We start from the raw sequence: 25,647 nt of genomic DNA, 5'->3' as shown, positions 1-25,647 counted from the left end.
AGACTCAGCATGCTCCCAAGTGCAAGAGCAGTATAAACAGTGACCTATCTTCCTGACCTCTCCTCTTGACGAGTTCCTGGCCCCACGCCACCCAAGCCAAACTACGTCATTTGAGACTGATAGTAGGCATGGCACAGCTGTTGCAAGTGTGACTCGAATTTCCTGTCTCCTTCCTGACAGACGTAGTTTAGAAAATCCAGAGTTGCAACAACAGCAGGCAGAGAGGGAGTATCTCGCCATACGTGTTTGCAGGGTGATTCTCAGAAGTCCTGCACCAAAACGGAATCGCTGGGGGGAAACGCCATGCAGGACGGCATCCTGGCTGTGAGCTGATGGTTTTTGGAAAACATCAGTTAAAACATGTGCGTATACTTTTTAAAGATGTGAGTTAATTACAGGAGAAGTGAGGAAATGAGCAGGTAATCTTACTGTGAGCTAACAAGCCTGATTGCACTGACATCACTGTGAGCCAAGGGAGCACTGCCGCTTGCACGGTGGGACCCTACAGTCCTATGACCGGGGATCGGACATCAAACTGGCAAAGAGGGGAGCTCTGCTCCCCAGCGTGCTGTTGTCGGCGTCCGTGAGTCCTGACGCATTACCAGAGCAGTGCCTGATCTGCAAACCAGCCCCAGTCACTTGCTGCTCCAGCTGCAAGCTTCTGCTAAAGAACAACTGACCATGCACTGGTGCCCTTAACTTTCTAAATTAGAGAAAAAACTACCTGGAAAACTACCTGGTTGCAGGGAATGCAACTGACATGAAGGGAATTTATTTTCCTGACATTACACTGATCTTTTGCTGTGAGCAGAGTATGGCACTGCAGCTTTGCAATGAAACAAAATTACCTGTAAAGCTCTGTAGGCACTCAGTGCTGCCTGCAGAAGCAGACCACATGTATTTACATTATTGTAACATATATATTCTTTTTTTCCTGCATTTATCACCCTGTCCAGCTTCCAGCTCAGGCAACTGCTGTGTCTCAGAAGGACTTGTGAGTCACGGGGCTGCCGAAAAAGACGGGGTATTTTCTCTCTTGGTGGCTACTCTGTAATGTTGCGTTCGGCATTAGGCAGCTGTCCGCAGCTTCGCTTGTCCTGCAGACGGAAGCGCAGGACCCTCTCAGCTCTATTACCTAATATAGCATTTGGGATCTGGGGGAGGACATGCTCAGTGCGTCCCCCGAATCATAAGAAGGAGCAAGTATTTTTCCCAGCTGAAATGCTGCTCTTGCCAGCTCCAAGTTTTTACGGAGCCATAATATCATAGAAATGAGGGATGGAGAAAATGTATTATTTCTCAAGAGCTACCTGCCTGTCTGTGCAGGATACAGCCCAGATCACATGTAAAATGGATATATCTGAATGGACCTAAGCAGCACCTTTCCATCTCCTTAAATTGGACCAGTCTTATTTAGAGCTTTTTGCAGTCCATCGAGTAAGTAAATGGACAGATAACATAAGTTGTAGTCTGTGGGGATATTCTAATTTTGGGTAGACAGAGGTGGTGTCATCAGGGTGCCTGCCTTGTGCTCTTGCAACTTTCAAAATCTTCTTCTGTCCCCAGACTGTTCCTTGGGGGACCCTTCCCTGCCAGCACTGCCCATGCAGCTACAAACACTGCAGAGTAAATCCTTAAACTCTCTTATTTCAACTCTTAAAGACATCTCCGTTACTACCGAGTGCTGAATAACATGACTTAAATCTTGCCACCCAAGGCCGTTTTCAGCCAGCAGCTCGGGGCAGCAGCACGGCGGGGCTCCACAGTGCTATCTTGGTCGCTTGTGAGCCAGAAGCCACTAAGATAAACATAACTGATTTCATTTTGCTTGTATTTCAAAGGGCATTTCGGTCAGAAAAGAGGAGCAAGGCCGCACCTAGTTTTCAGGAGACAGTGGCTAAATAAACATCTGGACACTAATGTAAACTCCTGAGGTCCGTGGTGGAGGTCGAGCACGGTGTGGGGCCAAGTGCCAGCAGCGTATGTGCTGGGCTGCACAGCCTCCGCTCTCACTCGCCTGTCTTCTGCCAGTCCATCAGCCCCGAATCTTGTCCTCTTCGTACGTGATGTTTCCCTTATGTGGTGCCGAGCTGTTTAGTCTTTCGGTTGCTTTTGCTGTAACTTCCTTTGTTTAATATGCTTTAAAATAACCGAGCGCCGCACAAAGAGAGGCTTGTTCACTTGTGCAGCAGCCAGCGAAACAAAGAGACTTCCACGTCTCCTGTTTTTACAAGCCAGGATGAATCACTGAGCTCCGCACGCGGTTCCCCAGCCGCATGCCGGTATTCCCCTCGCCCGGGGACTTGCGTTACGGAAACAGGGATCCACGACCAAGCGCCTGGGAGAGCTCTCCGGAGTGCGGCAGGCCGGTCAGAGCAGCCCCTGGCATTGCTCCCGGCAGTCCCTGCAGAGCTGGTCCCTGGAGAGCCCTAACCCACGTTGCGTGCTCCGCGGCCGTTAACTGTTTCTTAGACGTACAGCTGCTGTCTGCAGAGCAGGACACTAGACGATCATTGTGCCTGATGAACACTGCGGTGGGAGCTGTTTATACCTGAGGTTGGGAATATTCACTCCATCTTTGTTTTATCTGATGGCATTTTATTTGTGTTGAGGATGTCCTTGTTCTAGAGGACAGGGCACTGTATTTCTTCAGGCAAAGCTGTGTGTGATGCGGGACCCAGGTTTTTTAACAGGGACACTTGGGACTCCAGTGAAGCCTGCTGGGTGAGGAGGAGCCAGCTCTGGACGGTGGCTCTGCCCCAGACTGTGATACCCCTCAGAGCTCCTCATGGATGTTCAAGACTTGGGGAGCTGGGTCCCAGTCATCTCCTGTGTATCGCTTCTCATCACTATCCTAAATGGATTTTAGGATAGCTGTCTCTGTATCCATCCTATTCCTCCTCCCTTGCTCTTTGGCCACTAAAATAAATAATTCTGATTATTGTCATACGAGTGAGGTGGAATAGTGGGGCCATACGTGGGCTTATTTAACAATCTAATAGTTTGGTCTTGCAAGCCCTCTGGGCTGCCAGTTTCCAGATATCTTAGTTAAACTGATTCAAATATTAAAAAAATGAAATATTGGAAAGCTTCACCATTGTCTGTGAAAAGTGCCAGTCAGGAGCCCTCCTAGAGCAAAGTGACTTTGAGTGGCCGACACTTTCTCATCCTCTGGGACTGTTGTGATAAATGAGCGCGAAAAGCCTGTACGAGGGCGATCCCACAGCCATGCACCGCACGTGCGGCTGGTGCACATCTAGATAGCCACAGCAGAGATGAAGGCTTTGGGGTTTGAGTTTTGCTTCAAATCCATCTTCCCAGGAGCCTTTCTGGGGCGCTGCCATCCTCCGGGACACAGCGGTGCCCAGGACCTTCTAGCATGTCCTTTAAACATTTCTGCTTCTACTTGGATGTGATGGGTTTTAAAGTTCTGCATTCTCAGACTTTTACATTACAGCACATTAGGGTGGGGCTTAAATAAATAATAGCTCAAAGGCAGGTTCAAAATGAATCATGATTTGAGGGCAGGACTAGAGAGTCACTAACTGTTCAGAGCAGTGACCTCTCTGGAAGTGAAGTAAGGATACTGGAGATGCATGAAGTCTCAGAGGAGGAGCATCACTTAGGATGGGAGCAGGCTGTGAAGGATTTCAAAGTAGGATTTAATCCTCAGAGTCCTGACTCTGATCTTGTGGACCAAGCTGATTTCCACAGCCTGCCTCCAAACTCCTTGGTTTTTACCCAGTTGCAGAACAACTGCTTTTGGTGGGGCAGCTGGTGATCAAAATATTTGCACTAAGTGAAACTTAATTGAAAGAAGTTGTGTTATCAGAGCTAGAACATGTTGTGGAGGTGTATTGGTTTGAAAGCTCATCCGTCAGAGCTCTTAGAGGGAGAGATGCCTCTGATTAAAGCCTTTGCTCTGTGTTTAAAGCAAACAAACAAGAAATGCCTCACCTTGCTGCTGGTTTAGCACAGCTGGGCAAACGCTACATAAAAATTATTCTGCAAATCATTTGCCTATCTCTGTGTGAGACGGATTTTTCATTTAAATATATTTACATTAATTAGTGCATTCCGTATGGTTTTGGTGCTTGCATTAGGCTCATTTTCACTTTGGCAGGACCAACTGCCATGTTTTTTTTGGTGGGGGGGGGGAATTGTATTGTAGAGCTACACTGACTTCTTCCACAGGACTTACTCTTTATCCTGTGTTTTCTGAAGCAAAGGGACTTATGTTGACTAAAAGTTGCCAGAGTTTTTCTTATGGGCATCTTGGAAAAGTCATCTCAGGGCACAAAGTTATTTGAATTTTCCAAAGCCTGTTCTCCTACTCAGGTAAAACCCCAGCTGGATTTGCCTAAATGATGACTGCGGAGCCTGACTCAAATTTAAATTAAATTTAAATGGCTGCTTCATACGATTAACGAAATCCCATGTTTAATTGCATTGCTCTCTTGTTAAATGACAAATGCTCTTCCCTCTCAGTTGTTTGTTGTTTTGTTTTTTTTTTTCCTGAAGATTGGGAATGTAATCCAGGTATATTGCATCTGAATGTCCAGCATCTCCTTACCGTTCACCCCCAAACCCCACAGGAGTAGGGATGCCTCTGCCTGCTTCCTGCCTGCCCTGGCAGGGACGAGCGGCTGGGGAGGCTCTTTGGTTTGTGGGCTCTCTTTACGTAGTCGTTTCGCTTCCTTTGGCACTCGAGACTTCATCAGTGTGGTTTGCATGGGTGTGACTGACAGAAGATTTTGGTCTGAGATCTGCAGCCTTCTGGAGCACTATCTGCTCTCAGATGCTCTCAGGCCACAGATGTTGTCAGCTGCATCAGGTCTTTCTTTAATCAACTTTATGTCAACAAACAACCTGCTGTAGGTTTTAATTTTGCTGTTGCTTCCTGGCCTTCAGCTCGGGCTGGTACTTACTGTCTCTTCTTCCTGATTTTACTTTTGCAGTTAACGTGACAAACATTTTTCCACCTTGTAAAGCTCTATAAAAATGATTTTGCAGAACAAGTGTTTTTGCTTGTTTCTGGTTTGATTGACACACCTCTCATTCGAGTGAAGAATAAAAGCAGCGCTGGGATGAAAAACTGATATGAATGCTCATCGCGCTGCACACAGCTGCTCTGGGAAAGGTGGTGCTAGAGTTACCCCTTGCCTGTAGCTTGTCGTTTGTGTGTTTGTCCTTTCTCTTCTGGTGCAATTTGGTTTATGTTATAAAAATGCACCTTTCAGTGATGGAGAGAGAGCAGTTCCTGGGGACTGCTGCTCAGCTTCTGTCTGATCGAGAGTTCTTGCGGTGTGCAGTTTTAACAGGTGAAGAGTTTTGGTGCCAGGCGTTTTTTTGCTGCTTACTGGTGAGGAAATTAATACAAAATATAATAAACTGACATGTAGACTCCAGATATAGTTGCAAGTATTAATTGGCTAGAAGAGACCTATTGTTAAGTATAGGAGGAGCATTTTGGATGAAGTAGAAACCAACCTGAGCCTCTTGCAAAGGAACCCAAAGCTTCAGTTCAAGCTGCAGACTGGGCCATACCCCACTGCCGTGGTTTTTACGCCAAAGGAGACACACAATATGTGCTTTGTCACACGATGCAGCGTGAAATCTTAAACTCTCTCAGTCCTGCTATTTTATGTCCATCCAAACAAATGTAAATCTAAACCAAGGGCTGTTGGGTACCAAACACAATGGTATTGGATAGACCGAGACTTGAATTCATCGGCAATAGATGCTGCAGGACTGCCCCGATCGAGGAGGTGGTAAGCAGATTTGGCCCTGCAGGGTATGGCAGGCATTTTCTCTGTGTGCCAACAAAAGCTCGGGCAGGCACACCTTATAAACACATGACACATTCATTTTCAGGAAAGTAAACGGAGTGGTTTCTCCATGACCTTACCGATTCCCCAGCATCGGGTGGAGGGGGTTTTTCTTCTGCCGCCTTACCAGTTCCCAGCAAGTGAGTAACATGCCCTGAGCCTGCTTTTAAATAAGGAAATTCAGTATCAGTTTCTAAGCAGTGCAAATTCACAGTGCTTTCCTTGGGCAGGATCCTATAGGGAGTTTCTCCTTTCCGGCATTTTAATGCAATTTACATATTTCAAGTCTCACTTGTCTGGAAATGAGCTGGAAATGTACTGGTGATAATACTCTTGCTTCAGGTTCCACTTCATCACTTTTTAAGCCCCGTGTTGCATAAATACGTCCCACCCAAGGGAGGTTCCGCTGCTTTCAGAAACACTAAACTTTATAGGTAAAATCTAAATATTGTTCTGTCTACATCAGATATATGTTATTGCTTTCAGGAGCAGCCACATGCTGATTTATGGCAACATGCTATTTATTTATCAACATTTACATTGTGGATTTTTAAATTATTCTAATAACATAAGGCCAACAAGTTGGTCATGATGTTACTCCTTTAAAGTCTTCCTTTGAACATATATATAAATCAACTCTCCTTTGATGTGAAATTGGAGATTTCATAACCGTGTGTTTACTTTTTGGTTTAAAAAATAAGCTGAAGGGAAAACAAAAAAAAACCAAAACCCAAATAGTATTTTGTATCTCATTAAAAATAGTTTCTAGTGCATTAAAAACTATATTGTTTTAGGAAACAAGAACTAGAAAGAGTTGCAAAAGCATTTGATTTTTCTAATGACTGATAGTTGACTGCAACCATTCCACTTTTCTCCAGGCACTGAAATATGTCTGAAAACTTTCTCCTTTGGTACTGATCGGTGTGAAACGGGCTCATTTTTTCTTTAAACATTTAAATGCACCTTCCCATCATCTTTCATGTGAGTGCTTAAAAAGGAAAATCGATAGAAGTTACGAAGTAACAAGGACAGCTGCAAATTTGTTTGACACAGTCCTTTCTGTAAGTGATGTAACATCAGGAAAGCACAGATAAAGGATCAGGTTCCTGCCCCTATAAATCAAAGAATTTTAACTCTTTTGACTTGTGAACTTTTTAAGAAAACAGAAAATGAAATTCCCCAGCCCTGCAAAATCAGCAGGTTTTCCAAAGGTACTTTGGGGAAAAAGCAGAGTAATGAAGAATTATCTTCAGAGAGTTACAAGGTGCTCGTGTGCCAGAGATCTGCTTCTCTGCCCATCTCAGGAGTGAGCAGGGGGTGTCCAGGTTTGGTACTGACTGCTGTCCTGGGGCACCCGGATTGCACCCTGTGAGTCTCGCTCTGCCTGTGCTCAGGCAAAATCCTAACTCCGGGAGTTTTGTCTGCCTAAGGGTTAGGTGTCTCTGTGCAATAGAGGAACAAGGTAGCCGTGTCAGGAAGGGAAAGCTAGGAATTTACATATATTTCTTCCAGCTTCTCAAACACAGGTGATGAGATTAATCTCATTTTTTAAAACATGTGCAGTAGCACATGAGTGTCATATCCATTCCCTTCAAGCGACCAGAGGTCCAGACAAAAGCATTACACATTTGCTGTTTGACCCGGTTACTGCATACATGGATGAGTAATTTCCCTCCTGCATGTAAATAATTTCCGGCTGGACTCGCGTTTCCGCTCTGTCACACAGGCAGGTGAGTGTCAGCTCTTCCCAGCTCCCGGTGCTGGCCATCCAGTTATTCCCAGGAGAAGAGCTGTTGAAATGAATGGAGTTACACCAAAGTTTAATTGCGCCTCTGAAACTGAAGTGATTTACCTGGGCAATTAAGCTGAGAAGGATTCAGCCCAGCTGCCTTTGCGTGGAAATCAAAGGCGAAAGTAGCCCTCGTGCCACAAATCCTTTTGTTCTAAGGATTTCTAGGAGCGGTGGAAGAGCGAGGGATGTAATGTTTGCGTCAGAAGGGTGGGTCGCCGGGAACAGAGTTTATAAATATTTTTACACACTGGAGATCTGCACCGAGATTCCTCCATCAAAGTGTGGGGTGGGACCCCACTCTCCCTAGGTACTTGGGGCTGGACCCGCAGCATCTTAGCAGCTCTTTTATCTTGAAATTGCCCTCAGCTCCTGCAAATGACTAAAACTTTTTTAAGCAGCCTCTTTGCATAAAGACTCTTGGCCTCAGGGAACCCCAGCTGGTATAAATCGACTTCAAAGGATTTACATCAGCAGCAGATACATCCTCCTGTCTTTATTCTCCCTGTAAAGCACCAGGAACACCTCTGATGCCTTACTCCAAAGGGGAATAGGAACAGGAATAACAGAACTATTGCTGGAGCCGGTGTGGGGGGCTGGAAAGGCCAAGAACTGTGTGTGCCTCTGCGTGGCTCTCCCTAACCTTCCTAGGAAAGGAAGAGAGTTGTTTCTTGAATAAAGAGCCAGAAAGGTGGGATTTTCCACATTGAAGCACCAGGGAGATTTCCCATGTGTGGCTGGATGCTGCCCTGGACTCCACCCCATATCGCATGCGGCATCCCTGGAGCCAGCGCGCTCCCAGCGTGCTTGGGCTCCTAAATGTGGCAAATCTTATCATAAATTAGGCCAAATTTTCTTCCTCTGCGCAAAAATGAAGGCAAGCAAGCTTTGCCTGCAGAGCATTTGGTTAGGACGAGGTGAAGGACCAGCTGCCGAGCGGTTGAAGGAGCTGCTGTGCACTTGGTGCCGATGCCCCTGCCCTCCCGCGCGCCCGCAGAGGTCCCCATGGTCGAGTCCTTGCAGAGCTTTGGGCTGGGGCCAGTGCTCAGCCCCGCGCTGCCGCTGAAGAAGTAATAGCAAATAGTGCAACTGCCGGCGCGGAGAAAACGTGAGCAGCGAGGGTGTGGTATGGGCAGCCAAGAGGGGAACTGTGAGTGAACTTTCCCAATGGTAATCAAGGAAATTACCGCACGCACGCACAACTGGAAAGCTGGAAAGAAACTGTGATTCCCTCTACCAGAGAGTATACGAAAAAGGGTCACTGCTGGTAATCAAAGAATGATTCAATTTCTGGGAGACTTAATTTGGTTCAGATGGCTTCTGCAGTTACTTCAGAGCATGCAAAACAGGAAAACTCTACGCGATGCGGTGGCTTTTTCTCACACAATCTTCCAGATGGTTTTAGACCTCTGTGACTTGCTGGGAAGGTCAGCTGTACCACCATGTGTATTTGGTTATTAAAAATTTCAGTTGGGGCTTCATCTTATTTACGTTATCTGCACTCTTTTCATCAGTTGAAAGTGTTAATTGCATGGTCCTGTGATTGGAGTTTGGGGTAGAGAGAAGGGAGCCCCAAGCCCATTTCCTGATTTTGCTTCTTTTTAAGGGAAAACCCCCTTGAGTTGGGGTGGGCATCCCCTCCCGTGTACATCCTCGTGTGCGCGCACGCATATTCTTATGTGTGCCTCGGTTCCCATCTGTACAGCGAGGTTATCAGTGCTTATTTCCTTTGTAAAAGGCACCGAGATGATTATTAATTATGAAAATAACAGCACATGTCCACATGTTGCTGATAGGCATTATCATAATTGCCGAGCTGAGGGCCGTGCTGCGCTCATGCACGAGCTCTTTAAAGCAGCAGCACTTCTGTTTGCTTAATGGCAGAGCAGTTGGTATTTTCTCATTGCTAGCGTGCAATCTGTTTGTTTTACCCTTTGCTGTCAAATCGATTTAACGAAGGGATCGTTACAGAGGTTTGCACATGACATCAGTCATTGATCTGTGCAGAGAGGCAGCAACGTGCTTTCTCCCCGCGGGCGCCGCAGGCAAATGGCAAAGCAGTTCAGAGGAAGCAGTGTCGCTCCAGAGCATCCCGACATCAAGGGAAGCTCAGGAAAAATCCGAAATACCCCCCACGAGCAGTGAAGACATTGTGATTACTGAGTGCACCATCAGCATGCCTCGGTCCATGCTGAACTGTGTTGTTTTTAAAAGGGTATCGTGTTATTAAGTAAATCCTGCTTAGGTGCCAGCATCATTCAGATGGTAAATTGCAATAAACTTTGCAAAGCATGTGGGTATTCTCATAGCACTGTGGGTGTCTCGGCTGGGTTTGGCACCAACAGTCCTTTCAGCAGTGCTGTAATATTGCTGTCTGCCTTTATAAAAGGTTGCTGATTAAAAGTCTGGAAAAGTGAGCAAGATTAAGGCTGTTGGAGGAGATGAAGGGGACAGATTTCTAGTTAAAGATCAGATATGAGAATCCCAAGGTCTTTTATCTGTCCTCATCTCTGCTGCAGGTGGCTTAGGTGACCTTGTGGAGGCCATTTAATTGCTTTGTGCCTCTGTGAAGAGGTAGCAGCTACCCTTTGTACTTTATGAAGCAGTTGTGAGGTAAAGGCATTTTTTTCAAGTGTTTGTCCACCACTTGCGATTATTTGTCTGAAAGGGGCGATTGTATAGAAAATCCGACTGATTCAATGTTGCTTAAAAGTTTTTTGTGTGATCATCTGATTATGGTGTTTGCCTTGTAAAGATAAAAGCCTCGATCCAGAGAAATGTTTCAGCACTTGCTTCGCTATAAGTCTGTGGGAGTGCTCACGTGTTGGTGGCTGGTGCTTGTGACCGGCGAAAATACGTCACTGTGAGGAATGATAGGATCAGAGCTCTCCTCTCCTCCCACGGGCTTTCTCTTACTTGGTTTTCATTCGTGCTGCCGCTCGTTCTCAATCACTAAGGTTTCTCTTAGGAGTTTCAAAAAGGCTTTTGTCCCTGTTGGTTGGCATGAAGTTCAGTGGAGACCCCATGAGCCAAAGCCCTTGCCTGTGCCCTGGTGCTGTGGGATGCCCTCATGGGCAGCCGGCATCCTTCACATCCCGCTCCTGCCTGTATCCCATGAGATGGCATCCTTCACATCCCGCTCCTGCTCGCATCCCATAAGATAAGATATTTAAACTGGTTGAGTAACCCGGAAAGTGAGGCTTCACTGTGTGACATTCACACTGGCAGGGCAAGGCAGGTTGCTGCAAGAGAAGACAGCAGAAGAGGTGGTGGTGGCAGAGTCCGAGCAGATAGCACCCTGTCTTTGGTCTGTGCAGATAGCCACGTGGTAAAAGGGTGGTGGCATCAGCTTTCCACCTCTGATAATCATGAATTTAAGGAGAGGAGAAGGTGGGCTCACAACTTCATTTGTTCTGTGTGGTTCTTATGGCCGAAAGGCTGAGCGGGAATCCCATCTGGACGGTGCTGAGCAGCGACTGGAGCCATGCCTGGCCAGCGAGGCGTGATTTTTGTGGTGCTCGGTGCTGATCCGGCAGCCTGGGCAAGGAGGGAGCTGCTGGCTCTGCGTGGGCTGTGCGCAGGCTCTGCATCTCCCTGCCCGTCAGCTCTTGCAGTGGGGGCCGGGGGTGCGATGCAGCACGGGCTCTCCCCCCTGCCCTGCATGTCCCACAGCATGCGAGGAAGCCTCGTGACGTCATGCCAGGCGAGGCTGATGGCATTTAATCAAGGCAGTCAGAGAAGGAAAATAATTTTAGACCAAAGATTGCACTTTTATTTTAGGAATCCTGGCTGCTGTTGTGCGGCATATTACAGCCAGCAATCACCAAGGACGTCCTAAAGCAGTATGAATGCTGCACATCAGCGGTGGTTCCTTGCTGTGATCTGTATTGCATACACAGTACAATGTGCTTTGCTTTTGATTTGGTGCTAAAAGGACAGCTACAGCTTCCTAATAAAGTGATTGCATTTCAGTTTAGAATAAAAATTAAAGTAATGATTAAATCTTGAAATTCAGATTGTGAATATATTCTTCTAAGAAAGAATTTATTAAAATCTTATATTGTGATTGCAGGCTGACATTACGGATTTAACGTTATTATTAGTTTGTACCTTTTACCTGAAAAATATTTCCAGTTTGTAAAGGTACATTTTGCTACATTGCTACATTTTGCCCTTTACCATGTAGGGGAAAAAAAATTATGATCACACTGAAAATGTGAAAAATTATGCTTTTAAAAATCCATATGTGAATACTTGCTTTGAAAATCCTCAGTCTCTGTAATGAAGAGGATTAAAAAAAGCAGAAATGGAGAAGAGGCTACTGCCTACTTTTGACTTATTTAAATATGCACAGAGCTTCCTCCATTTTAATCTTCCTTATAAAAAGATGGCTGTGTTGCTAAAGCTGGCAGCCCCTCAGAAACCAGCATCATTTTTTTGTCGTACAGTTCAGCTGAGCAAGGCTAATGTGGAGTGGGGACCCCCTTCAGCCAACTAAGCAACCAGGACGATTCATAATTCATAAGTGCTTCCAGTCATCCAGCTGAATACATTTGGATTAGTTCGTTTCTTCGTGCAATCCCTGATTTCATTATTCTCTCCTGCGAGCAAATACACCCACGTTCAAGCCCTCTGTGAAGATGCTATGCCAAGCTTGGCTTTGTCTGGGATTAGCAACTGCCGGGCTTTGGGGGATCTCTGGCTTTGATGAACGCTGATTTTTTTTATTGACTGGGGAAGGGGGGTGTCCGCGTGCCCGAGGAGCTCTTCTGTCTGACCGGCAATTTCTCCGTGAGGATTTGTGGACGGTGGCGTGGAGTTTTCCAAAATGCCTGAAGCAAACTATTTGTTATCTGTATCTTGGGGTTATATTAAGGTGGGTTTAAATCCTGAAGGATTATGAATTACTGTTTTTTTGTGCTGTATTGCTTGGATAAAAGCTCTATAAGGAAAACATGCTTTTTAAATGGTTATTTATGTGTACTGTATGGCAAGAGGAAAACATATGTGCGTACTGTGCATGCGGTGTACATGTATGTAAATTTTTTTCTCCCTTTGGGAATTCACTGTTGCAGGATAAAATGATGCAGCAATGAAAATGTGTGGTTAGAAAATTAGGAGGATGATAGCATGTATATCTGGGTGAACAAATGCTTGAATCTTACATTTTACTGTAATGATCCAAGCAGATCTTCAGATTTATGGCATATTTCTCCTCTGCTCTGTTCTGAACATACGCAATTGTCTTTTACTTGCATAATTCAAGATGGAGCAAACTTATAAAATTCAGAACAAAAGAAGGTTACAGGATGTGGAATTTAAAACCAATACAAGAATTTGATCTTTCAGAGAGGTTACCTGAAACATTATCTTCTCATTTGTTAGAGTAAAAACTAATATGCATCTTTGGAGGAAATCAATTTGGTAGTTTAGTGTACTGAAAAGAAATATCTAGTCATGATGATGCTGAACAGTATCTAAATGAAACCATATGTCACTGACTCTGTTCCAAATATCTCCAGAATTTTGCTTTTAACGTCTTGCTTGTGGACTTGCTTGTGATACAGTTTGAGCTGTATTAGTTTGGAAAAGCATTCAGAAAAATGCCATCTTTGTGTATGTGCTCTTCCCCTCCCAGTTCAAGAGGATGCTGAACCGGGAGCTGACACACCTCTCCGAGATGAGCCGCTCTGGCAACCAGGTGTCCGAGTACATTTCCAACACTTTCCTGGGTAAGGCGTCGCATCCCAAGCTTTCGGGTGACTCAAAGATAACAATTAATGGCAGCCTAATACCCACCAGTCAATGCTTGTGCCCAGTTTTCCTTTGGGGCAAAACATTATTTAAATGTTTTGATTTTTTTAATTTCAAAATGGATATAGGGAGGAAAATAATAGTGTTTGAATAAGTCTATCCACAGAAGAATTCCTTCTCTAAATCAAAAGATTTTTTCTGTTCACATTGAATTAAGTTATTGGCAACTGCATTATGCAATATTTGATCTTTGTGTTGACCTTACGGAAAGGACAAAATCACACAAGCCCAACTGCATACTCTCATCTTTGCAACTACTGCCTCTTACAGCTGCATCTTCACCCTTCAGAAACAGGGGTTCAGACAAGTAGGTTCAGCCCAGACATTTTATATATTACTTTGTGTGTATTTGCTCACTTTCCACTGGAAGTCAGAATAAAGAGTAAAGAGAATATTTTGCATTTCATTTTGTTGGAGCTCATAGGTCTACTGACATGAATTAATCCTCTGTGTTTACAAAATATATTTGTTATGAAAAATATAATTTCCTGTGTTTTCAAGCAGCTTAGAATTTGTGACCATTTGCATATAAAATGAAGCATAGCACAGGACCCTCATATACATATCCCTGAGTCCAACAGCTTAAAATGCTGAGTGTATGTGGGATGCCGGAGCTCATGGGGGACTCATGCCCTGCAGTTAAAATGGCCCAGAACGCATTCACTGTATGACAAACAATTATTTCCATTAAGGGATTTTAAAGTGATTTCAATAGCCAGTTGCAACTGGAACGACTGCGTGCATTTAGGACACATCACATCATTAATAATCCATGTAAGTCTGTAGCTGCTTTGTGGGAATCCTTTGGCCCTGTCTTATCGCTCAGCTTAATCATGATATCCAGAACATGAATTAATACAGGGAATAGAAATGAGACTGCCTAGCTGCCAGCCAGCAGGCCACTTCTTCAGCTGGAGAGCCTGGAGCGTACACAGTGCGCCGGGGAGCATGACCACCATGGCATTTTCAGGGAGTTTGTTGTTTATCAGCTCTTGCCAGTAGGCATATGTTGCTGGAGCAGGATGTGCTGCAGCAGAAATACCCAATGTGGCTTGATACTGTGGACCTAATATAAAACTAATAAACCACACATACACTCATAGTGGAGTCTGTATCTCAGCAGGGGCTAATTAGCTGAAGCTGCTGCTGGTGCTAATGGGGCTGTATTATTCCCCCTACTCAGGCTGCGTTAGGTAACTGCGTTTCCCTTTGCAGGTCTTGACAATGGTCTTGTTCATTCCTGTTCTGCTTCTTCTCACATACTCTGTAATGGTGACGTCCTCGCTCTTTTGTGGCAGTATGAGGGCCGGTCAACCGCTTAGGGCCATGTTAATGCCAAGTGGTGCAAGCTCTCCAGATTGGGCTAGATTGCAACTTGATTACTCATATTAAAAAGAAATTAGTAAAGCTTTTAAAAAGATCTTAAAGCTTTTTTAGGAAGTCATGCTGTTACATTTTTATTAATTACTTCCCTCCCCTCCCCCCCCTAAAATTTGGTTTAAAATTAAATGAACACACAAAATAACGGGAGTCTACAACTGAGGAAGTTGAACAAACAAACAAACAAAAAAATATGTGGTTAGGACATTCATTTATCTCCAAACAGTGTTTGTTAGATGGGGATAACTTATAGATATTAAAACCAGATCATGTTACTTCATTCAGTCTCTTGACTTTATTAAATGAGCTGAGGAAGGCACCAAGAAGTGATGTCCTCTGCAGAGGGGCCAGTCCTGCAGTCACCATTTAGTCAGTGAGAGCAAGGACGCCAGCTTTAGATCTGTATGAAGGACAAAGTTGAAAAATGATGGTTTTATCGTTGGCCACATCACATAAATGGGGAAGACCATGATGGCCTTTCAGCACATGCCCTTTCCTAAGGGGCGAGGGGTGTTGCTGCTGCCACCACCGTGGAGGCATGATTTAACAAATTATAGAGATTTCTGTTCAAGAATGTCAATTTTATGCTGCCTTAGTGTTAGTCATTGCTAAGGAGATTATATAGAGGAAAGTCCTTCTGTTGTTCAGCAAAAACACACAAGGGAAACACCCATTGATGTCAGCTTGACTGTTGCTGTGAATAATGGCTTCCTTCTTAATTGCAGTGTTGCAGATGCAGTGGTGGTTCTTATTTCAGAGATTTTTAATTAAGCCAAGGCAAAAGTAACTAATGCCTGGACGCCTGGTCCCTCCAGAGGTCCTCAGAGATGCAAAGGTGCAAAGAGATTATAGTGGCCTTTTCTAAAAAGTTCATGAAAAAATGGTTAGTATGAAAGTAATGAACCACTGCATTTCCATTTGAATGCAGCCAATAAATCAGTTGTAAAGGCAGTAAGTGGCATATGTGGATAGATTTATTTATTAAACACATCTCCACAGCCAAGTTTTTGCCCCACTAGGTGCCTACTTGATGTGCGCTAGTATTGTTACTATCTCTGAGCATGATAATAGAAATATGACCTGTGCATTGTATGTTATTCTATACATATTTGTAAAGGACAAACGTTTAATAAGTCGGTGACACCAATTTTTTATTGGGTTGGTGTTTTAAGAGCAGAGGGTATGGAGATGGGTTTGGCCCTAATAAGTGTCAATAAAGTGAATGTGAAAATATATGCTTATGTACTTTATTGAGGAAAAATGTGTTGTTTGAATACACATTTTATTTTCCTGAAAATAGGTAATAAAAATTAATTGAGATCTAGCCATAAGCAGAACCTGGTGCCCTTCAGGCATGCAGAGCTAGCTCCTGTACATGTGCTGTGTCCCCAAGCGATGCAGCTTGAAAATGGCTATGATGAAAGCAGCCTGGCGCTTCATGTCCCAGCAGGTCTCAGTGGGAAGGTTCAGTCTTGCAGAGGGCAAACAGAGGTTATGTGACTGTTTTGCTTTGGTTTTGGTTCAGTTCGATCCCAAATTTAGGGAAGATCCCCAGCAGAAACACACAGGTTTGAACCAGGGTGCGGAGCCACTTAATCAGCAAAGCTAAGGCTTGGTTCTGGGGGGTGTGATGGGTGCTCACGCTGCAAACGATGTTGAGTCATTTCACCTTTGTTACAGACAAGCAGAATGATGTGGAGATTCCTTCTCCCACCCAGAAAGACAGAGAGAAGAAGAAAAAACAGCAGCTCATGACACAGATCAGCGGAGTGAAAAAATTAATGCATAGCTCAAGCTTAAATAACACCAGCATTTCTCGATTTGGTGTGAAAACAGAAAAGGAAGACCATCTGGCCAAGGTATGACAGATTCTTGCCATTCTGGGAGAATCAGTGTTATCTGGAAGCAGGGGATGGACTGGCTGGATGGACTGCCCCCCTCCCCCCCAAACTGGAATCGGTGTCCCTGAAGTGATGTGGCCATTATAAATGCTGTAATTAATGGTACCAGGCCCTAACAGCATATTCTATGTTCATAAATTCCTTGAAAATATCCCTAAAATAATAAAAAAAAAATGTGATGAAGGCTGAGGGCAGTAATTATCAAACACAGGAAAGTATAACAACGCCATGTCCAGCAAACTGGCTATGGGGCCTTTGTCTCTGTCAGGGCATTTCTTCTTGCTACCTGGAAACACACATCACAATTAATTCCCCTGCCACACAGAGAAATGTCATCTCCTTGTACAAGTGCTTTGGCATCAGCCTTTCACAGTTATGCTGTGTTCGTGTACTTTATTAAGTACGTGTGTTCAGGCACTTACATAATTACCATAATGAAGATTGAATTTGCATCTGTTTAAATTTTTGGAAAATGCAAACGATGTGATGCAAGTGATGAATACAGAATTGTCTTGAAAAATATTGTAACCGTTCTCTTTTTGTCCTTTCGAAAGGAACTGGAAGATCTGAATAAGTGGGGTCTCAACATATTTAATGTTGCAAGGTATTCCCACAACAGGCCGCTCACCTGCATTATGTACGCTATATTCCAGGTTCGTGATTTTCTGATCAAATTTTGTGTTCTTTTACAACACTGTTTTAGTTTCTACTTGCTTTCTGTTTTGTTGCCTTCTGCAGTACGACATCCTTATTTGATATATGCATGTATGCTTGTACCATTTATTATACAGGAGCGAGATCTACTAAAAACATTCAAGATCTCATCAGACACTTTTGTAACGTACATGATGACGCTAGAAGACCACTACCATTCGGACGTAGCTTACCACAACAGCCTCCATGCTGCTGATGTTGCCCAGTCCACCCATGTTCTGCTCTCTACCCCTGCGCTGGATGTGAGTTAGCTGGTTTGAGCTAAGTGCTTTGTGTTGGGCAGTTGTTGTGTTTAAAGGTGGGATGGTGGCTTAAAAGCACCACACTGCCTATGTGAACGTAGGAGAATAACCTTAAGCTGCATCAGTCACCAGTAGCACTCAGACTTGCAAAAAGCAGTGTGCTGCCTGCTCTTCTGAGGGCTCAGTTTACAGCCAGGGAAATCACCATTAAGAAATTTCAGCAGCAGCTTTGCCAGTAATCTCTGTTTCATCTTAAAGAGCACATGCTGCTTGTAGACCTTTCTGCTGTGTAAATGTCTTCTTCTCAGAAAACTAATTTAAAAAGCACAATTTGTTTCTCTAAATCAGCCTCCCAAACTGTTGAGAGACAAAACATAAGGACTTCTCTGACAAATTCCTTTTTTTCTTCCTAGGCCGTCTTCACTGATTTGGAAATCCTTGCTGCAATTTTTGCAGCTGCAATTCATGATGTGGATCACCCTGGGGTCTCCAATCAATTTCTTATTAATACAAGTGAGTTTTGTTTCAAATACAACAATAATTTCATCTGTGAACTTGGAAACTAATGGAAATGCATCTTCCATTGCAGCGAGGTCACAAATTATGGCTTTCAGACTGCATTGCTTTCTCAAAATATTGTGCAGTAAACTAGTTAGATGTTTTGAAATAAAGCAGTAATTAAAATTAAATTCCTAACAAAGGAAGCTATTGTAGTGCAATTTGCAAGTGCCCTTGAATCTTGTGAATATTACTACCTGCTAATGCGTAATAGTTCTTCCAGTCCTGAGTGCAAATTTTATCATTAATATAAGATAAATAATGCTATTGCTATTGACAACGATAAAGCTAAATATTGTGGTTCATATTGTGTTCTGCAACAGGCTAAGCATGTATCTTGATTCCAAAATATGAGTATTGTTCTTTTTTGGAAAGTGCATTTGCAGGATTCATGCTTTCTGTTGTCAGTGATTGTGAAGCCCGTAACTAAGTCAACCAAGTACTATTTTGTTCATTAGAACTGAGCAAAGGGCTGTTTATATTATATACATATGTGCTCAGATTAGAAAACCGCATGCTCTTGGCACACATGAAGCAAAGAAAGAAAACAAAACTTTTCCCGATTTGTTGCATACAGATAAAGATTTTAGTACCCAGGACAAGCATTTGCTGTTTGAAATCACATATTTCACGTGCTGGAGTCACATATTTATGTTGCTTTGCTAGATTCTGAACTAGCCCTGATGTACAACGATGAATCCGTCTTGGAGAACCACCATCTTGCTGTGGGTTTCAAACTCCTTCAGGAGGAGCACTGTGACATCTTCCAGAACCTGACCAAGAAACAGCGTCAGACGCTCAGGAAGATGGTGATCGACATGGTATGAACTATGCACGCCCTGCTTCTTGTCTCAAACAAAAAACTATGTTCTTTGTATGGTGGCCTGTACTGAGATTGTATTTTCATTTCTGTAAAGGTATTGGCAACAGATATGTCCAAGCATATGAGTCTGTTAGCTGATCTGAAGACTATGGTGGAAACTAAGAAAGTGACCAGTTCAGGAGTCCTCCTTCTGGACAACTACACAGACAGGATACAGGTACATCAACCAAGTTTCCTGGATTTTGTGTATTTCATTCAGGATTGAAGAAACTGTGCTCCTGTTTTTACTGTGGCTTTTAAATGGACCGTATATAGAAGCTACTCACCTAAACTTTCAGCAATCATTTTCTTCTGTTCTGCACCACAAAGAGGTAAAAGGTGGTGCCATATCTTTTAGGTAAAGGAGGTTATGTTTTTAACACTTAGAGCATGGAACTGCAAACATGCACATTCTTCTGAAGTTAATCTATATGGCTGAGTTTTTGAGGGCTCCTGAATTTCCTTGCTGCTTTCTCCCGTTTGTTTCTCCTGTCGAAAAAGTATAGCAAGATTGCTATAGCATTGCAAGATTGCAAGAATTTAATTTGTAAGTCCATACCTAAAGCAACTCTCACGCTGAGCTGAAATTATTGATGTACAGTCTGTTCCCTATATAATCCTTGAATTACAGAAATGACAAAGCAGTACTGGAACAGGGTCACGTAGGTAGTAGGACAAGACGCATCCTGATCTTCTCTCCTCTTTGATGGCCAACTTCTTAAGAACAGACTCATGGGAAAACTCTCCTTACATTTTTATTTAAGACTGCTGATGTTAAAAACAGGTCACCCTGTTGCTGTCTAAATCCTTGCAGCCACAGTTAGTCAGGCACATTTTGTGTGTGTGTAGAAGGGATATTACTCATTTAATAAAGTAGGAACATTTAACCATCTGAGACCATGGAGGTAAATTTTGAATAGTGGCAAGCACCTGAATTCAAAAACAAACCTATATGATGTAATGAACATTGCCACAACTGCACCCTGTGTAAGTATCAAGTTACCTGAGAAACATACAGCATGTTTTACTTTTGAAGCGGCCCATAGCAGCTAGTCGTATATACGGAGATGTTACGATGTTAATATTTTTATAGTCTGTTGCATAATCAAAGAGTCTTGTGGTTAGATGTTCTGAATTAAGCAAGCAGATAGAGCTTGAAACCATCCTCTTTTTCCATTTGATTTTATGAGTTTTCTGATTAATGTAATTGCAGGTTCTCCGAAATATGGTACATTGTGCGGACTTGAGTAATCCCACAAAGTCTCTGGAGCTGTACCGGCAGTGGACGGACAGGATCATGGAAGAGTTCTTCCAGCAAGGAGACAAAGAGCGAGAAAGAGGAATGGAAATCAGTCCAATGTGTGACAAACACACAGCGTCAGTGGAAAAATCACAGGTAATTGGCTGTGAGCTGCATTTTTGTATTGCCTAAGCTTGTATTTTTAAAGCGGAGACAAAATTCATCTGCTTTCTCTAGCACAATTAGGCAAACAGCCAACTGTTCAGAGCGTTGGTTCTGATTGACCCTGACATCCAGCTGTGCCTGAAGCTCATATAGACTGGCGAGGCTGTTCAGACTCCTTTATGTACCCCTTGGCGTCTCCTCATTTCCAAATGCGTGTACATCTTGCTCTGTTTGCGTCCCAGTTTCCAGAGTGAGTTGGTTTCCTTTTGTTCCCCAAGCTTGAAAAGTACAATTCTGATCTTCCTTTCTGCCAGGTCTCTTCTGCCTTCACACCCTCCAGCCTCCTTAATTACCACCTCCTAAACCTACTGACATCGTACCCCATGTTAGGCATTTATAGCAATGCCAGCCCTGTTGTGCTGCAGGGTTAGGAGCTTCTCCCTGCTGAGATCCACTTCAGGACACTGGAAAAGTCTGGATGTCAGTCGTTATTCAGCCTCGTCCCGAACAGTTTTGCAGTGCCTGATGTGGCTGGTTAAGTTAGAGATCTGATGGAGCTGCCGTGTGCTGGATGAAGTCAAAGAAATATTTATTTATGTCAACACAAACCTTAAAAGGAGCTGGATATGTCTTGTTTTTTGAGATTAACTGGCTCATCCGTAGTTCTGATTCATAGATTAAACAGTTTCAAGGTCAGATTTTGTTCTGACCTGTGTAGCACAGGCCATAAAATTTCACCCGGTTAGTCTGTAATGAAGCCGGTAATTTATGTTTGCCTAAACATATTCCAATCTTTATATAATGGTGTCTTGGTTGTTGTTTTTAAATGACTCGAGCAAGTCATCATCGAGGTTTTTCAGCTTGAATAAGTACAAAATTGATGATAATTATTTCCAAATGTCCTCTAGGGCTAAGCCAAGTGGTTTCAAAATTATTCACTCAACCGCGTGGTGATTTTGTTGGAAAAATCTGTCTTATTTGTTAACCTAACAAGGAATGAATCCTTTGGCCAGGCTTGGCCAGAAAATGCCCATGTGCTCCACATGTGAGCTCCAATTAATTTTTTGTTTCACATGTGCACTTCCCAGAGGTTTCAAAATGGCATTTTTTGCTATGTAAAATGAACGGGAATTGCACGAAATGACTACCACTGAAATCCCAACTAGTGGCCAAGGAGAAAGGGAGGTGGCATGTCCGTTCAGGAGTGAAACAAGGAACCGATGGGAAAATAGCATGCAAGTATTTCAAAGCTCTAGGTGGTACCTCTTTACATCAAAATATTTTAAGATCAGTGCTCAGCCAGCTGGCCAGCTATTCCGTGATTTGGGATGTTTGTTTAAAGAAACAATGACCTGGTTACGAGGTGACCGATCTCTAGCCATTGGTGCTGTATAGCCTTTGAGCATTTTGAGTGGTGGTGAAGCCATCAGCTAACCATACAGAATTTTTTTTTCACTTCAAAAGTGCTCCGGAACATGTGCTGCAGGAAATTTTCATCACCTTTTTGTTTAAGCTGCCTCAACAGTATGTTACAATTGAATGTTAATGGTTCTATTGACATCCTGTTGTGTCTGAAGGAGGCATGTGTGATTTCCAAAGCAAACACCTGCACGTTGAGTCTGGCCCCTTTGAGAGCCATTTTCCTGCTGCACAGAAATGTTGTCCAGCGGAGCGAGGAGAGAAGTGACACATTCTGCCAAGACGGAAGAATTTCAATCCTCTTTATGGCCATTCAGTTTTCTCCATCCTGGACGTACGTCCTCTTAGTCAGACAATTGAAAAACGATTTAGCTCAGAGCTTACGCGCCAACCGGCGGAAGGACTGACGGACTCGGCCGCAACCCTCACTGTTTCCACCGCTGGCACGTCACTCCATGGGAGTCGGGCAACAGCGGTCTGTCCGCCTTCGTGCGGGAGGAGTGCTTCTTGGGATGAGCTGACCTGCTTTCTGCACTCTTTCCAAAACAAAATGAAAGGAAAGGAAATCTCTACCAGGGCTGGCTCCGCAGAGAAACAGGGTGGCTGCTTTGGCAGAGTAGAGGAGAAATGATGAAATGTTTAAAGATGCAGAACCACGAAACAGTTCAGAATAGGTACAAACTACACACCATAGTAAAATACACCTAGAGGTGAAACTTCAGTCCATAAAAGCAGTGACATTCAGCATTAGGACGGCTGCTCGCCCTGGGAGCACTGCCGTTTTCACAGCTGCCAGCCACATGCATACCCTGGGGTACCGGCAGCGTTGCCATAAATGCACCAGCCTTGTCCACAGTCACCAGGGAAACCTATCTGAGACACAGCAAACTTTCTCAATGCTTAGGGCAGAGGCAATGATCATCTGAAATGCCTCTCTGCACTAACAGCTGGTAAGAGGCACCCCTCAGTGGGGTGTTCTGTCTTCAGAGCGATGGCTTACCCCGACTTCTGCAGGGCAGGGATTGAGCCGCTAGTCAGGAACAGGCATCGACAGGGATATTTAAAATCACGCGTGCAGCCAGGGATGGGATTGGCAGCTCCGTCGCTGAGTTTCCAGGCGACTCCTGCTTTTAGTTAAACTTTCATCCAATATTTGATTTTGGACAAGGTGTCAACCTAGTCCAACGTTGTAGGTGCAGCTTTGGGTATCAGATGGTTATGTCTGCAATTAGACTGTGCTGCTTTGGGAGTCTGCTCTGAGGCAGATATTTTGCTTGTAAAAATCATGTATTAACAGCATTTGAGCTTTTTAGACACCCATCTGCTCATAGCCATTCCCTTCCCCTAAGCGTGCATGTTCCTGTGTTTCTCAGGTGGGATTCATTGACTACATCGTCCATCCGCTCTGGGAGACGTGGGCTGACCTGGTGCAGCCCGATGCCCAGGACATCCTAGACACGCTGGAGGACAACAGGAACTGGTACCAGAGCATGATACCTCAGAGCCCATCTCCTCCGCTGGAGGAGCGAGGCAGGGACTGTCAGAGCATGATGGAGAAGTTCCAGTTTGAACTGACGCTGGAGGAGGAGGATTCGGATGGACCGGAGAAGGACGGCGAGAGCATCGGCTACTTCAGCAATACAAAGACACTCTGCGTGGCCGACCCAGAGGAAGAGGATTCACAGAGGGAGGCAAACATAGAAATCGTGACAGAAGATACGTCTCCTGTCGACACATAATGTCCCGTACCTGTGTGAGTGGATTTTAAACACTTAATGAGCATGCAAGCAGTCTCACGGACTAGCCTGCAGCCTGGGTCTGAGGCCTGTGTCTAACATTGGCTGAAAGATCTTCCCAGCTACTTGAGATTGGAGTCAGGGTTAAAGATCGTGTAGTGAATGATTGCTCAGGAAATTAACAGGTGATTTACATTGTGGTTTGAGCCTTGTCAGCTAAGAGCATCGTGTTGTCCTGGAGCTGGCTTGGGTCATGACTGAAGAGTAAATGACACACAACTGAGAGATTTTATACTGTTAGTTTTGGAATTTATACCAGTTAGACTGATAGCAACTACTGATTAATAACTCTCCATATAAAACCTGTCCACCTGACCACCTGTCTGCAGACCTGTGTGCCTTCTTTGTAAACACTTTCATGTCTTTTCAAGAGTCTATTAATTAAATACACAGAGTTTAGTATAAAAAGTGACACAAAGTGTTTCAAAATTGACGGATACTTTTTTGATTCTTCCTGTTACAAGAAGCAGTCTTCCTTTTTTCATGGGCAATACCTGTCACTTTACTGCAGTTAATCACTTTTACAGACTAAATAGAAGGGAAACCCTCTGTTTTGCATTACTGCACCTTTAATCGTCTTCTTAATACCCCCGGTGACCCATTTAAAGTCACTTCATGCCATCATGCACCATCTCTGTTCGCTTGCTAGGAATAACAGTGTATTTTCCCCAACCGGGTTTTATTTTTGTCGTGCGCAGGATAGAGGGTAGGTTGTTTCCACGGCACAGTGCAGTACATATATAAGTAAGCGTGATAAGGCAGCGTGTGACGTGCGTTCCCCCTCGGCAGCTCCTTGGCTCAGTGGAAGTTGCACGCTCGGATATTTGTGTTTCTCTCGCCTATTGTTCATGTTTCCTAGATCTAGGTCCACCGTTCTCCTCCTGCACTGCCTTGAGCTCTAACACCTCCATTACTGTTTATAACAGTGTATTTATTACATAATGTATATACTGTAATGTTTTGTAAGTTATTAATTTATATGAATTAACATTGCCTGTCGGCGGTGATGTTAATTGTGTAGAAAACTCGGAATAAGAGTTGCCTTTTTTTCTTGTAACCTTTTGTATTGCATAAAATACGAGAACCTGAACATAGCTGAAGAGACAGACGCAACCCAGGAAGGGCATTTGGGTGGCAGCCGCCCGGGGGGGGTTCGTCTTCACGGTGAGCTGGGGGGGACCGGACCCCAGGGCAACGGGTGAGTGGTTGGAAGTGCTGCAAACCTAGAGGGGGGGAACCGAAAAAAAAGAAACCCCCGCGAACGGGCCGGCTTTTAAATGTCACGTTCCAATTTCTGAACAACCCAATGTGAATTTCTATGACAAAAATGTGAACTGATGTAATAATTGTGCTGTGAAACTTCTGACAAAGCTTGTCCGGCATCGTGAGCGGTGTCAATCTCAGTTTGTAAAATATGTTTCAAGCTTTTGGTCCAACTTGTGACTAACTAGTTAATGAAAATAGCACAGTTGTGCATGATCAATGGGTTTGTATGTCTGTTGAACACTGCATTGTTCCAGGTGGTTATTTTATTGTTTCCAAAAGTTTCACACAATGTATGTTATAGTATTATATATTGTGTTCAGATGCATTCATAAGAGATTTTTATATGAAGTGAATAAATGAAAGCATGACCCTGCCTGCGGCTCTTCGTGCTGCTTTTTTCAACAGGTCGGCATGGGCAGTACCTCAGCTGCAGGCGAAGGCGGCTGCGCTCGCCGCGCTTGGCTGGGACTTGGCTGGCACCAGGGGTGCAGTAAAACTGAACCCTCCTGCGGCCGAAACCCAGCAGACACGCGGAGCCCTTGTCTTACGAACGGGAAGAGAAGGGTTTCTGCGGCCAGAGGGCACGGCTGCCCTCTTCGTCGTGCCGGCTGCGAGACCTTCGCCTTCCTGAGCGGCAGCCGGCGGCGGAGCGGGGCTGGTGGCAGCGGCGACA

The 25,647-nt window shown here is 44.2% G+C and overlaps 1 protein-coding gene across 2 annotated transcripts in view; it reads left to right on the top strand.

Annotated features, from left to right (window-relative positions):
• Nucleotides 1-25,341, top strand: part of PDE4B (phosphodiesterase 4B) — a gene marked incomplete at its 5' end in the record, with an annotated part of 194,197 nt that extends 168,856 nt beyond the window's left edge. For both annotated transcript variants that reach the window (XM_082314235.1, XM_082314236.1), the window contains 9 exons: nt 13,256-13,349; nt 16,492-16,670; nt 17,267-17,365; nt 17,504-17,668; nt 18,082-18,181; nt 18,893-19,047; nt 19,144-19,266; nt 20,302-20,484; nt 23,286-25,341. In XM_082314235.1, the coding sequence (XP_082170361.1) occupies nt 13,256-13,349; nt 16,492-16,670; nt 17,267-17,365; nt 17,504-17,668; nt 18,082-18,181; nt 18,893-19,047; nt 19,144-19,266; nt 20,302-20,484; nt 23,286-23,651 (1,464 nt within the window). In that variant the 3' untranslated portion in view covers nt 23,652-25,341. The remainder of the gene's footprint in view (nt 1-13,255; nt 13,350-16,491; nt 16,671-17,266; nt 17,366-17,503; nt 17,669-18,081; nt 18,182-18,892; nt 19,048-19,143; nt 19,267-20,301; nt 20,485-23,285) is intronic.
• Between the last annotated feature and the right edge of the window lie 306 nt (nt 25,342-25,647).

This window comes from Platalea leucorodia, assembly GCF_965183815.1.
Source record: "Platalea leucorodia genome assembly, chromosome: 5".
In the NCBI taxonomy this organism is placed as follows: Eukaryota; Metazoa; Chordata; class Aves; order Pelecaniformes; family Threskiornithidae; genus Platalea; species Platalea leucorodia.
This window is presented reverse-complemented; position numbering and strand designations above follow the sequence as displayed.